General features: G+C 31.3%; 2 protein-coding genes across 2 annotated transcripts; both read right to left on the bottom strand.

Annotated features, from left to right (window-relative positions):
- Positions 1-2,458: 2,458 nt before the first annotated feature.
- On the bottom strand, positions 2,459-2,908 carry LOC112742268 (uncharacterized mitochondrial protein AtMg00810-like). Its single transcript, XM_025791505.1, has one exon. It carries the CDS (start codon positions 2,906-2,908, stop codon positions 2,459-2,461), a length of 450 nt encoding a protein of 149 aa, XP_025647290.1.
- Positions 2,909-5,440: 2,532 nt separating this feature from the next.
- LOC140178485 (uncharacterized) lies at positions 5,441-6,427 on the bottom strand. The gene is made up of 2 exons (XM_072215581.1): positions 6,001-6,427; positions 5,441-5,700 (listed from the first exon to the last, which is right to left on the bottom strand). The coding sequence occupies exons 1-2, from the start codon at positions 6,425-6,427 to the stop codon at positions 5,441-5,443; spliced, it is 687 nt and encodes a 228-aa protein (XP_072071682.1).
- Positions 6,428-14,908: the final 8,481 nt, after the last annotated feature.

The raw sequence follows: 14,908 nt of genomic DNA, 5'->3' as shown, positions 1-14,908 counted from the left end.
GATGGTAAAAAAATAAAACAAAGATATTATTACCGTGTCAAAATTAATGCATTAAGATAAATAATTTTAAATATAGCATTTTAGTAGCATCGAAATCACTCCTCTAAAAATTTAAACTGTCTTTATTTATTATATTTAAATTCTTTTTCTTTTGGAATAATAAAATTGAACATTTAAATGTTTTTATCATACAAATTTTTATGTTATATCATAAAATTATTTATTTATTTAAAAATTTTACATCATTAAATAATGAGATAACTATTTATATCTCTGATAATTAAATAATTTTAAAATAATGTGGGACAATTCGGCTCAGAATCAGACAAATTATACACGTGTGTATGCGCATGCGTGGTTTTAATATGCTCCAATTAAATCATTTTAGAATAATAATGTGGGACAGATTGGTTGTTTGATTTTAATATGCTCTTACTGTTAATTAATTATAAGATTATGAAATTAAAGTAGCTAGTCAAACTATGCTACTATACTGATTATGAAACCTTATTAGTTTATTAATTTTTTTACGTAAAATATCTTCTAATCTATTAGATTAAAAATTAATTCGTTACGAATTTAAGTTTTATTTATAAGTTACCGTATATACAAAATAAAATTTAAATTTCTTAATACTTATTTAAATAATTAAACTAATAAATTAATTATTAGATTAATCTAAATTAATTGTCTTATTAATAAACAGTAATCTATGGTTACGTTCTCATGTGGAATTTTGAGCAGCACATACATACAAATATAAAAAATATTTGGTAACAAAAAAAAATTAACTAAAAATAACCATAATTTATCTTATTTAATATTTATTAATTATTGTGATAATTAATTAATACTAAATAAAATAAATTTTGACTATTTTTTTTATCTACTTAGCATTATCCAACAAACATATGGTAACTATCACATTTGTCATTTTACATGCATGCGCGGCCACGTCATCACCACACTTCACATCCTCTTTTGCTGTGCACTTCACATTCTCACAACTCACTACATTATAATACTTAAAATTAAAGCCACTAATATAGGATCTTATAGCATTAATTTATTTAATTCTAGTCCCATGGTTGTGATGCCACTGTATAGTAGAAATAGAGAAAATGAAAGTAAAAGTGAATTGCATGTGCTTTGTATAAGTGAAAATTATTATTGTGCTTGCTTTACTTTTGTTTTTTCTTCTTCTTAAAATTATTGGCTCCCAATAGTGGGGTTGTTTTAATTTTTATGACATCTATGGTGTATATGTGTCTGTTTTTATACATATAAAATTACGATTTTCTTTTAAAATATATGTAAATTTTTTCTTCCTAATATGTTTACAATATCAGCTATTTTAGATGTAATTAATTACTAAAGTTAATCAACAGTGAATTATTAATATAAAATATATATTAAGAATAATTTAAACTATATATATTTATACGTAAATATATAGTGATTTATTTTAGTGATTAATTTTAATATGTCTATAGTATTTTTGTTATAAAATATATAGTTAAACGTAGAAAATTAATTGATAACAACTACAAATATGAAAGGAAAAAAAAAAAGAAAAAAGAGAAGTGGTGAAAAATAGTTTATGGCTTCAAATTAGGGTATAGATATGACTATGGAGGTGACGATAAAAAAAGACGAAGATGATGATGAATTGGTATACGTAATAACAACAGGTAGTGATAAGAGAAAGATTGGGAGATAGTGATGTGTGTGAAATTAAAAAAACTATGATGAGAAAAATCACTTGGATTTGAAGAAAGATGAGTCTATTGTCTACATTCAATGGAGCCTATCAAATTAATTATGTCCAGGTTCTTAAAAACGACCCACCTTAATCTGAAATAACAAATAACTTTTGAGTGCAACTAGCTTGCCACTATTAGTTTTTAGTTATATTATTTTAATTCTTCACATTTATATTCTCCATTTTTTTAATTTCTTTTTCTTTGCTAGAACTACAACATCACTAGCAGCAACTCTTTATTGAACTTGATTTGAGAAAAAAATGAAAAGACCTCGTTCTCATTGAGTTTGATGTTAGTATATATATATATATATATGTATAGCAATATAAGTAGTGGCTTAACTAATTTATTAATTGTACATTTGGTATGGATTGGTAAATATAATTTTAATACTAACTATTAATTCTAATATCCCCTCAAGTTTGGCATATAGATGTTTAAAATGCTAAACTTGGCTATAAGACTATGAAACTGAGCTGCTGAAACGAGTTTGGTGAAGATGTCGATTCGTTGGTGTTTGGACTTAACATGTATCAATTTGATAAATTTAGTAACTATTCTCTCTCGGATGAAGTAGCAATCAACTTCTATGTGCCTTGTGCGCTCATGGAAAATCGGATTGGTAGCTATGTGTATAGCTGATTGAGAGTCATAAAATAACATGGAAGAATCAATGATGACATTGAAATCAAACATCAATCTCCTAACCAACTAAGTTCATCCGCCACTGCTGCTAATGTCCTGTACTCTGCTTCAGCTGAGGATCTTGATATTGTAGTCTGTTTGCTTGATTTCCAGGATATTAAAGAGTTTCCAATGAAAGTGCAATAGGCTGTGACACTGCGTCTGGTATCTGGACACCCTGCCCAATCTGAATCAGCATAGGCCATGAGCCGTATGTCGGAGTTAGCTGGAAAACACAAACCTTGTCCTGGACTTTTCTTCAAGTATCGAAGGATGTGATGGAGAGCATCCATGTGGGACGAGCTTGGACTTTTCATGAACTGACTCAAGGTGTTAACTGCATAAATGATTTCAGGTCTGGATATTGTTAAGTACATTAGTCTGCCCACTAGTCTTCGATATAAGGATGGATCACTCAAAGGGGTGCCATCTGTTGAGCTCAACTTCAGGTTAGGTTCCATTGGTAATGTAGTTGGCTTACAAGTTGTGAAATTAGTGTCTTGCAGTGGGTTGAGGGTGTATTTTCGCTGACATAGATGGATGCCATCATCGGATTTAGCAATTTCTAGACCAAAAAAGTATTTCAGATCTCCAAGAATCTTGAGTTTAAAGATGGATTGAAGCAATTTTCCGAACGTTTGACAGCATAATGGAAGAAGCACTTGTTAGGATGATGTCGTCTACATACACCAGTAGATAAACTACATCTGTACCAGACCCATAAAAAAAGAGAGAGTAATCATTTTTTGACTGTTTGAAGTTATTCTTTAGCAAGGCAGTTGAGAACTTGAAAAACCACTGTCGCGAAGCTTGACGTAGCCCATATATAGAACGATTTAGCTTGCAAACAAGTCCTTTATTTTTGTCCTTATGTCCTAATGGCAGCTCCATGTACACCTCTTCGAAGAGGTCTCCATTTAAGAAGGCGTTGTTTACATCCATTTGCCACAAAGACCATCCTTTGATAGCTGCTAAGGATAGGAGAACTCGAACAGTGGCAAGCTTGGCCATTGGGGAGAAAGTATCACGAAAATTCACTCCAGCTTGTTGTGTGTACCCTTTTGCAACTAGTCTTGCTTTATACCTATCCACAGTGCCATCATCCTTGCATTTGATTTTGTACACCCACCTACATCTAATGGTGTACTTGTTTGGAGGTAGTTGAGTCAGGGTCCAAGTGTTATTATCTTTCATAGCTTTCAGATTTTCATCCATTGCTTTTCTCCACTCTGAAAATTTTACTGTCTGATGGAAGTAGGCTGGTTCTGGAATGGCTTGGACATTTCCAATAAAAGCAGCATATGATGGAGTTAAGTGTCTCTCAGTGTCAAAGTTACAAATAGAGTTGGCCTGGTTGCATTGGTAGTCAATAAGGTAACTAGGAGGTTTGCTTTGTCATTGTGATCTCCTAGTAGTTGTTGTTGTTTGGTTTTCGAAAATGTGAGTGTTTGTGGTGGTTGGGACAGTCTCAAAGTTTGTTATTTCAGTAGTTTCTATTGGGATTGGTTCGGTATTGGTGTGTGTTAGGGTAGGGTCAGTGAGTGCGGGTATGTGTGGGTCAGGGATGGGTGAGGGTAACACTATGTCAGGAAATTCTTGGATGAAGGAATGGTCTAAAGTATTGATGGAGTGGAATGGGAATATATTTTCTGAGAAACTTACATCTCTAGAAATAAAAATCTTCTTCTTCTCTATATCATACACCTTGTACCCTTTATAGCCAACTGGGTAGCCCAGAAAAATAGCCTTGATAGCTCTTGGAGAAAATTTGTTTCGCTGAGATAATAAGGTGGATGCATGGCAGAGACAGCCAAACACTCTCAAAGCTTGGTAATCCAGTTGCTTTTGGAAAATTCTTTCATATGGAGTTTGAAATTAATAATAGGGATGGGCAATCTGTTGATGAGGAATGTGGCTGTGAGAACGCACTCTCCCCAGAATTGAATTGGTACCTTGGACTAGAAAAATAGGATGCGGGCTACATTTAACAAATGTTGATGCTTGCGCTCCACAACAGAGTTCTGCTCAGGTCTTTCAACACAGGAGAATTGGTGGAGTATTCCTTTGGATTGTAGGAAATCAGTGAAAGCTAACTCCTTAGCATTGTCTGAACGGATCTGTTTCACCTGTGCTTTGAATTGTATCTCAACCAAATAAATAAAATTGATCAAAGAATTTGTTGCATCAGATTTATGCTTCAGTAAGTAAGTCCAAGTGAACCGTGAACAATCATCAACAATTGTAAAAAAATATCTCATTTTATTATATGTAGGAGTCTGATATGTCCCCCCAAATGTCACAAAGGATCAAATCAAATGGAGATTGACACAAGTTGTTATTTGCATGAAAAGACAAACGTTTAAACTTTGCTAAGGGACATACCTCACATCTTGAGTGATCAAATTTCAAGGGATTATTTGAAAGAAACTGACTCAATTTTACAAACACATTTTCTGACACATGACCTAATCTTGCATGGCAAGTATAACTATCTACATGACAAACTAAAGAATTGGAGTGTTTGACAGAATTGAAGAGTTGATGGTGAGGAGATTCCAACAAGAACATACCTCCACACTCATCACCTTTGCTAATCACCCTCTTGGAAATCTGGTCCTGTATTGTGAAAGAAAGGTCAGAGAAGTTGACACTATATTTAAAAAATTTTATTAAACTACTGACTGATATGAGATTGACTCGAAAAGAAGGAATGTAAATGACATTATGAAGAACCAAAGACTTATTTATGTGAATGGTACCCATGGCAACAACACATATTCTGGTATGGTCAGGTAATGAGACATAATGGTTTGACAATGGTTTTGGATTATTAACTAAGGCATAGACATTGGTTATATGGGTAGTAGCACCTGAGTCAATTATCTATGAATGTGTCAAAAGATTTGGATCTAAGTAACTAGTTGAGAAAATTTCACCTGCACATATCTCAGGATTGTCATTACTGGAAAGAGTTGGTTGAGACTGCAAAAGACTCATGAGTTGTTTCCAGAGTCTTTGTCAGCTATATGCTCCTTCTCTTGCTCAGATATTGTTTCAGCAACAAGATTCACCTGATTCCTTTGCTTGTTCTGATTGTACCCTGGTGGATATCCATGGAGCTTATAGCATTTATCTTGTGTGTGACCAAGTAGACCACATTGGGTGCAGAGCGGACAGTCTTGGTTTTCTTTTCCTCTGTATTGATTCGCTGGCTGGCCTCGATGTGCTGTAGGAGCGGGATTCACAGCAAATGCTACTTATTGAGGTATCGCAATAGAATTTGCCATGCCAATAGCGCGTTGTCGCTCTTCTTGAAGAACCAAAGAGAAAATCTTCAAGATAGGTGGAAGGGGGTCCGATAACAGAATTTGACCTCTTATGTTGGAGAAGGAATCATTCAAGCCCGTTAGAAAGAACAAGACGTGCTCTTGATCAAGATGAGATTGGAAGGCTTTTACTCCTCCACATGTGCACATTGCAAGCGGCCAAAATGTGTTAAGTTCTTCCCAAATTATTTTTAATTTGGTAAAGTACTGAGAAACAGAGAGATTACCTTGAGTTAGGGTAACTAAAGCCTTTTTCATCTCAAAGATTCTTGGACCGTTGCTTTGAGAGAATCTTATTTCTAGGTCTTGCCATAGCAAAGCTGCAGAACCAGCATAGATCACGCTAGCAGCAATATCCTTTGAAATAGAGTTTAGAAGCCAAGTTGTAACCATATCATTCGTGTATTGCCACGATTCAGCAAGCATGGGGTCGATTGTTGAATCTGGTTTAGTGATGGATCCATCTATGAATCCCAATTTTCTCTTTCCCCTTAATGCTAGGCGAATTGACCGACTCCAAAATGCATAGTTATCTTCTTGTAATGGTTGAAAGGTCAGTACCAAACCAGAATGATCACCAGGTTGTAGTGCGTAGGGATCTTGAACAGAGGATCTCATCGATTGAGAGGCTTCCATCGATTGAGGAACTTCCATGGATCTTGAACAGGAAATTGGGAAGCGAACCGGGAATTGGAAACAAAGGGAGAAAGTGGTTTGTGAAATTGGGAATCGGGAATTGGAAATTGGGAAGAGGTTTTCTCAAGAAAAATTAGGGAAAGGAACGTGGCGTTGCGGAAGGGAAGGGATCGTAAAACGTGGCGTTGCGGAAGGAAGATTAGTAAAATATCATTCCATCTGATACCATATTGAACTTGATTTGGGAAAAAAATGAAAAGACCTCATTCTCATTGAGTTTGATGTTGGTGTATATATATATATATATAGCAATACAAGTAGTGGCTTAACTAATCTATTAATTGTACACTTGGCATGGATTGGTAAATATCATTTTAATACTAACTATTAATTCTAATACTCTTCAGTGACTTTATATGCCAAAAAATTAAAATAAACAAAAAATAAAATTAGATTGAATATTCAAAATAAAATATTCTAAACCTAATACAGATCTAGAAATTTACAAATTGTCAAAATACAAATTTGAAATGAAGAATATCTAAATTTCACTAAAATTAAATACTAGAAGAATGAAATTCAAAATCTCACCCAAAAAAAAATTAAAAAGTGAAAATTCAAATTAAACTAAAAATTTAAATTCACCATCATACAAATTAAAAATATGAGGAAAAGAAAGATACTTACTAAAACAAAAAGAACAATAGCAATAGGTTATGAACAGGGGCGGAGTCAGAATAATTTTTTGGAGGGACCAACATAAAAAAAAATATTACTTTAAAAAGAGAGAAAATATAAAGTTAAAAAGACTAATGTAAAAATTAAATGAGTATATACATAAAAAATTTTAAATTGAGGGACCATTCCCCGCTTAACATGTATGGGGCTCGGCCTTTGATTATGAAAGTATTAGATATAGGTTGAAAAAATGAAAGATTTAGAACAAAAAAGAGAGGAGTTTGGAAGAAAACAAGCAAAGCAAACCTTTTTATTCATGTATAAAAATACATTGAAGGTATAAAATTATTATTCCTCTAGCACTGTTGTAAATATATTACTATTCAGAAATAGAATTAAACTTATGACTTTTAAATTTTGAAATTTGCTACAAGAAAAATGTTGAGTACTGTCGGATTTATTGTTGGATTTATCAGTAGAATAAATTCGACGGTATAAATTTCGTCGGTAACTATTTATTGATGGATTTTTCTGTTCGCCGCTAATTACTGATGAATTTAGCAGTGGATATAAATTTTCATTTGGCGAAATTTTTGAACTTATTACCATCGGATTACACTACAAAAAATTACCGGATACCGTTGAATTTACTGGCGGATTTAGTAGCTGAATAAATTCGAGGATATAAATCTCACCAGTAATTGTCTACCGGCAGATTTTTTCATCCGCCGCTAATTACCGGCGGATATACTTTTAATTGGCAAAATTCTAGAGTTTGTTACCGTTGGATTTTTTCCTAGTAAACTTAAATTTTAATTTTTTAAAAAAAAATTATTTATAAATTCAATATAAAATTTTAAATATTTAAATTTAATAATTTTTAAACTAACAAAATTCAAAGTACAAGATGATGGCTGGCAATCTACAGTAACAACCAAAATCTTAATTAACAAATCATATGGTTAAAAATCTTAATTTAAATGCACACATCACATGTTCATCATATTCTACACATACCCAAATACCAAACATTCTTAAAAGAACCAAATATATCCAAATACTAAACATAATAATGACAATCTAAAAACATAATCTCATGATTTTTTTCTATACAGCTTCCATTATAATACATAATTAAATAAAAAAATCAACTAGTTTCTGATATAGAGCGCTGGTAAGGAGCACGATTCTCTACGACAAATACAGAAGATGGAAATTAGAATAAAACTAGAAGTTAGAATAAAACTGAAAATTAGAACAAAATTTTTTATCTTACCGCACTCTCGTCTTGTTGGAAGTAAACGAACTCTTAAATATAATTACGTTCCTTTAAACTGATACCACCATGATACCACTCTATCATATTAGTTTCAGACTGTAGCAAAAAAAGAGATAATTGATTCCCACCAAAAAAAGCATCATAACATCTCCAATAAAGAAAACAAACTTATGTAGTTAACTATCTTCTATCTGAACAATTAGGAACAACAAGCAATACTACACATTTTAAATACTGAATAGAAGAAGGAATAATTTACAACTGAAAAATGGGTTCAAGACATTCATAGTATCCCGGACTTTAAAGTTGGAATAAAGCAATCCGTATACACACCTGAAATTTGCGACGACGAAGACGGCTTTCCTTCTAGATGACAATGAAGAGCGGCGAAGACGATGACGCTAATATGACAAAGACGCCAAGTGGAGCGGGAAGGCGAGGGGAGAGAAGTGTGGCAGATGGCGGTGAGAGGAGAGGTGGACTAGAGAGAATTACTGCCTTAGGGTTTCATCAGATGAAATTGGGAAGAACCGAAGAAGAGAGGGAGCGATGGCTAGGGTTAGGTGAATCACATGTATATATACGAAGGGTCAATTTTACCGATGGCTTTACCGTTGGAAAAATCCGCCGGTAACACATAGCCTGTGACCAAAACGGCGCGTTTCATTTAATTATTTTACTGTTGGATTTTTTCGACCCTAAATTTGACGGTAATGATCACGCCAATTTTTTTTCCCTCTAATTATTACTGGCGAATTTACCGTTGAAAAATCAAATCCGATGGTAACTTTTTTACCCAACGAATTTATTGTCAAGTTCACCAATAAATTTGCTGGTAAATCTTATGCTAATCTCCGACGGTAAATTCGACGATATTCAACATTTTTCTTGTAGTGTTAATCTCTCAGTAAATTCGAATGTAAATTTAAATTTAAATTTTTTTAAAAAGAATTTGAATGGTAACACTTCCTTAGATGATAACATATTTTTTTTGCAATCTTAACACCCAAACAACAACACTAAATTACACTTGTATTCTAATATAAAAAGGAAAAGAAAGTACTTCCATTTTATTTATTTTCAATGAAACAAAGCTTCATTTTTTCTCATTAGCTCACTCTCTATTAAATAATAGTATGAACTATATGTAGGATGGTTAAAATAAAGCATCATGAATATATTTTTTTATTTAATTCTTTGTCCTATATCTAATTACTAACTTTGTGATATTATATTATTACTCATATGCAATTGCTCTTCTATAAATGAGAGAGTCACTAATCAAGTAATGTTTATGGTAACTACATACAAATGTGGAAAAAATTAGTGCTTAATGTTAATCACTATAGCAACAACATTAACTTATGTCATTAAAAAAAAAAAAGAAAGCAGCAAGCTCACACTTGTCAATTCATTCAATTTATTTGTTTAAATTAGGAGAATTTTTATTCTTGAATTCCAAACTAAAGTAACCTGAATCTTCCTGAAACAGTATGAATAAAAATAAATTATCAATAATTTATTTAACTCCGTTAGCAAAATAATACCAATTCAACTTTTTTTTTTATATAAATGACATAATTCAATAGCAATAACAAGAAACCATTCGATATCTTTCCCTATCTAAAACTTCAATTGTCAATTGAACTAAAAAAACTAACATATTCAATATTATTACGTACTGTTTATCTGAACGTATCACAATTCGTTAGTACTCTGATCTTTAACATATGATTCAATATTCAATTCAACAATACCTATACGACATTTAGAAACATACCAAAAGAACTTAACACAAAACTAAATAGTTAACAAAAATGACAAGAAATTATCATGTCTAAACAACTCAACAGCAACATTAATATTAGGATGATGAACTGCCCAAAAAATCACAATACACAAACAACATACTTAGAATAATTTTATGTCAATAAATAAAAATATTAAAATAAAATTTATTATGATAATAATAAGGAAAAAATCATAAATACAGATTAATAAAACAGAGCCAACTGAAGAAAGTAAAAATGGGATTAGGATTAGGATTCAAAAGGGGATTAGAATTTTTTTTTATTTAAAATGAAGTAAAAATGAGGATAAAATAGGGAGAGAGATGGGGGCAACCTACCTAAAGGAGGGAAGAGAGATGTAGCTCTGGTGACAGAAGGTGCAGCAGTGGCAGCGGCACCAACAACGGCGGAGACAGAGAGAGAAGTTCTGTTTTAAGCAACAAAACATGATCAAGGCGAGTCCACGAAGTCTTTAGAGAAGAATGTAGGTAGCCGCCGCTAGCAGAGAGTAGCTGGAGGGGCTGCCAGAGGTAGAGAGAGAAAAGAGAAGGAGAGAGAAGAAGGTTAGAGAGAGAGAGTGTGTGTGTGTGTGTTTTTTACTTTTTTTTTTTTAAAATGAGGGGGATGTTCGCTTTTGAATTTAGGACAAGTTTACCGTCGGATTTACCGGCAGATAAATCTGACGGTAATGTATTGTGGGTCACCAAAATGCAGCGTTCCACTAATTGGGTTTACAGACGAAAAATTCCCTCGGTAAATTCTACTCTAAATTTCGCACCTATTTTTCCCATTTTTCCTCCAATTATTACCGACAAATTTACCGTCGAAAAAGAAAATCTGTCGATAATGGTTTGACCTGACGAATTTGACACATAAACCGTCAGTAAATTCGCCGGTAAAACCAACATTAATGTGCAACGCTAAATTCAATGATAAATTCGACTAACATTTTTCTTGTAGTGATCCCACGTCCATACACTACTTATCTTGTAATAAGTTAACCCTAAGTATATCTTTAGCTGTTTTTTCATGTCAATAGCTTACTCTTATCTTTATTTTGGGCTTAATAATCAACTTTACTAATGATCATGATGATGAAGACATGTGTGCAATGTAGACGCATCCTTTCATTAAACTTTCTAAGAACTAACCAGACATGGATTATTATTACCACCCACCTTAGTGATGAATTTCTTTGTTTGTACAATTACTTTTCCTTTTTGGTCTCAATGCTTTGAAAAGACACAACACAAACGCGAAACATAGGCGATAAATGTTTAGGAACCGTCCATAATACGACAATATCTAATGATCTATATTATTTATGGCACTAGCTAGAATAATATGCGAATCAAAGCATGCAATAATTATAATAAATTAATAATCACTACTTTTCATTAATAATAAATTATACAATAGGAACATACATAGAATCTAGCTCACGGGTGAGTGATGACAATCTTTTGGAGTTCGAATGAGCAACATTATTTCCTCCAAAGTGGAAGGCAAAAACCAAAAAGCACTTTTTTTCATCACTATATTTGGAAGAGTATGAGGTGGTATTGTGGTAATGATTTTAATTATTTGGGAACCAAGAACAACAACCTCCCCCTCAAAAACTTGCTAGTCTTGGAGTTTGGAGTAGTACTAGGGGAACAATATTAATGTCCCTTCAAAGTGGAAAAACCAATAGCACTTGAAAGTTGTAAGCTACTTTCTTGTGGAAAATCCTTCGGCTTAGGGTACACGTGGTTTCGGTAAAGCCCAACATCATTATACTCTTACTCGAATCAAATTCATTAAAATTAAACTTAGTTATGGTTATGCTTTTCTAGTTCTTTATTGCTAATAATAATATTATTTGTACATCAAAATCAGTCATAATATATTTATATATAAATATATATATAATTTAACTCATTTTAATATATATTTTATATTAGTAACTAATTTTAGTATGTATTTAGTATGGTTTATTACTAGTAAATTAATTAGGAATTTAATTAGAGAGTAAATTACTAGCTCCCAAATCCTCTAAAATTGAGATCAGATATACAGTATATGTGATATATATCTTTATATTTTATAAAATATGATACTAAATATTTCTACAAAGAAAGATAGTATTAATAAATTTTTCTTAAAAAAAAAAAGTATTTGTTAAATTTATACTTGCATTGTACAAATAAAACAAAAGTGAGTCGTATTTAATTTCGTCACCAACCTAATATTTGTGTTTTTTTCCTATGTTAAAATACATATAAAACAATTAATTTCGCTACGTTTATGCTCTTTATAATAAACACCGTTTTAACATTAATATTTTTTAATAATCAAATACACATTTTTTGTTTTGTTAACTAAAAAAAATTAAATATATAATTAATTAGTAAAAACTGTAATTTTATACAAGTATGATACAGTATTAAGAGCGAGTATTCAGGTATTAATAGTATTTTTCTAAAACAATAATATGTTATATTCTTTTTTTTTTTATGCCATAATTAATATGTAAATATTTGTAAAATAATAAGCATGCACTTCCCATGCATATTAGGATGATTGAAAAGAAAAATATTGGAAATCAATTATCTTTAATTAATAATGTCTAGAACACTTATCATTTTCTGGTGCTAAACTATGAGAAGTATTGTCATTAATCTAAAGTTACTAATATAATAATATAAAACATGCAATCAAGCATGCCATTCTTGTTTTATTTTTTCACAATAGATATATAATTTTTTATAAAAAAATAATAATAAGGAAGGGTTAATTTTTTTTGTTATGGAAGTAGAAGTGGTAATATACCTTAACATTGTAATTTTTGGTGTTTTTTAAAATTGTGGAAAGTATACAAATCGGAGGGTTCGATTTCTGTACCTCAAATTTTTTAATTTTTTTAAACACAAATCAGACGGTCCGATTTGTGTACCTCTCATTCATAAATTGGACGGTCCGATTTCTGTATCTCTACAAATCAGACGGTCCAATTTATGTACTTCTATAAATTGGACGGTCCGATTTCTGTACCTCTAATAAATCGGACGGTCCGATTTCTGTTTCTCTAGTTAAACAATTTCACATTTGAGTATAATACCCCAACAATCCACATTTTAAAAAATTACCACTACCACTCCAATATTAAAAATAAAAAGTTCAGAAGTAGAACCTTATATATAGCAGACTCAATCATGCTATGCAACTCTAAAAGTCTCAATGCATGGTTATTAAATATTGTTTAGTAGTTTGTCTGTTTTGTGTGTAATATATATATTTTATTAAAAGGCTAAAACTCCTAGGGGACATTATTTTCATAAAATGATTAAGCTAATACATATATTGCTGTTTTCACACCTATAGTCCATGAAACACACCATTCGTGCGCTTCATAATAGTGTTTAATTTGTCAACAAAATGAGGCTTTAATTTATATCATGACTATCATATCATTATTCTATCAAAAGCAAGTTTATGAGTCAAGTTAAACACGTATCTATCACACTTAGCTACCTGCTATTACAAGAAATAATGGTACTAACCAAATAAATAAATAATTAATATTGAAAGCTATATCTTAAACCTGCCACTTGATTCACATTATACTGAAAATATTTAATTTTGTCTCTAATAATAACAATTTTCAACAAGGTTAGCAGGTCAAAAACAATGTTAAGTGCTAAACCGAAGTAATAATAAAGGAGGAAAAAAAAAACGGTCCTGTTACCAACAATATTTCTGCCAACTCTTATTTATAACTATATTTAATGGAAGTGTCTTCGTGGATGTGTTTAATAAAAATGTCTTTTTTATGACTGTATTTAATAGAAGTGTCTTTATAGATATATTTTCTGGATGTATTTCTTTATATATGTATTCAAAATAAAATAATTAATTATTATTGACAATAAATTGATAAATAATATGTTGATACCTATATTTTTCCAAAAAAAAAAAAATACCAGAAAAAGGGTCAATGACTCAAAACTTTAAGGTCAGCGGTCAACTGCCAAAATATCTTCTTACATTGTTGTAACGAATTAATACTCCTGATTAAGTGGGGTTTGTTAACTACTGAGTCAGCTAGGTAAGTGTGTGTATATATATAAGTGTTTCGCGAACGAATGACTAGTTTATATTAATATTCATTGAATCAAAAAAAAAAAAATTGTAAGGGGTCAATATTTTTTAATTAAAAAAAAAAACTGGACTAATATTAGTTCGAATGTAAGACAAAAATAATAAAAAAGAATTGGTCAGTTATATTTCACATGGATCAATGCTAGAAGAAATTGAGTTTTAACCGTTATTTTTGCATTTATACCTAATAATCTTTGACGTTCATCAACAATTTCTCATATTCATCTACTCCTCTAAAAGAGAAAAGGTTAAATAGGCATTTGACTTTTTAGTCTCACATTTAAATTTCTAATGATTTGAAAATATATTTAAATTTTTTATCTTCTTAAAATTTAGAAACATTAATTCTTCTGTTCATTTGGTCTGGCAGACCTAACAAAAAAAAAATCAAATATAGCTTTTATTGTATTGGGCTGACCAATATACGAATGCACACGTGTGAAAATTTTTAAAATAAAACAAATTAGACTCGAAAATCGATATGTCCAGATTTTGAAAAAGTCAGAGACTTAAGTGTATTTTTAAATCCTCAAGGATATAAATGTTCGCGGACCAAAAAGTCAATGACCTATTTGTCTTTTTTTTTTCTAAAATATAATATCCACTAACTAT

This window comes from Arachis hypogaea, chromosome 14, assembly GCF_003086295.3.
Source record: "Arachis hypogaea cultivar Tifrunner chromosome 14, arahy.Tifrunner.gnm2.J5K5, whole genome shotgun sequence".
Lineage (NCBI taxonomy): Eukaryota > Viridiplantae > Streptophyta > Magnoliopsida > Fabales > Fabaceae > Arachis > Arachis hypogaea.
The sequence above is the reverse complement of the archived record's forward strand: the minus strand, read 5'-3'. Positions and strand labels throughout refer to the sequence as shown.

Excerpts from the sequence above, each read along its gene's own strand:
- LOC140178485 (XM_072215581.1), bottom strand. The coding sequence starts at position 6,427 with ATGGAAGTTCCTCAATCGATGGAAGCCTCTCAATCGATGAGATCCTCT. Across the intron at positions 5,701-6,000 it reads TTTAGTTACCCTAACTCAAG|CATTTGCTGTGAATCCCGCT; the intron begins GTAATCTCTCTG and ends CTCAATAAGTAG.
- LOC112742268 (XM_025791505.1), bottom strand. The coding sequence starts at position 2,908 with ATGGAACCTAACCTGAAGTTGAGCTCAACAGATGGCACCCCTTTGAGT.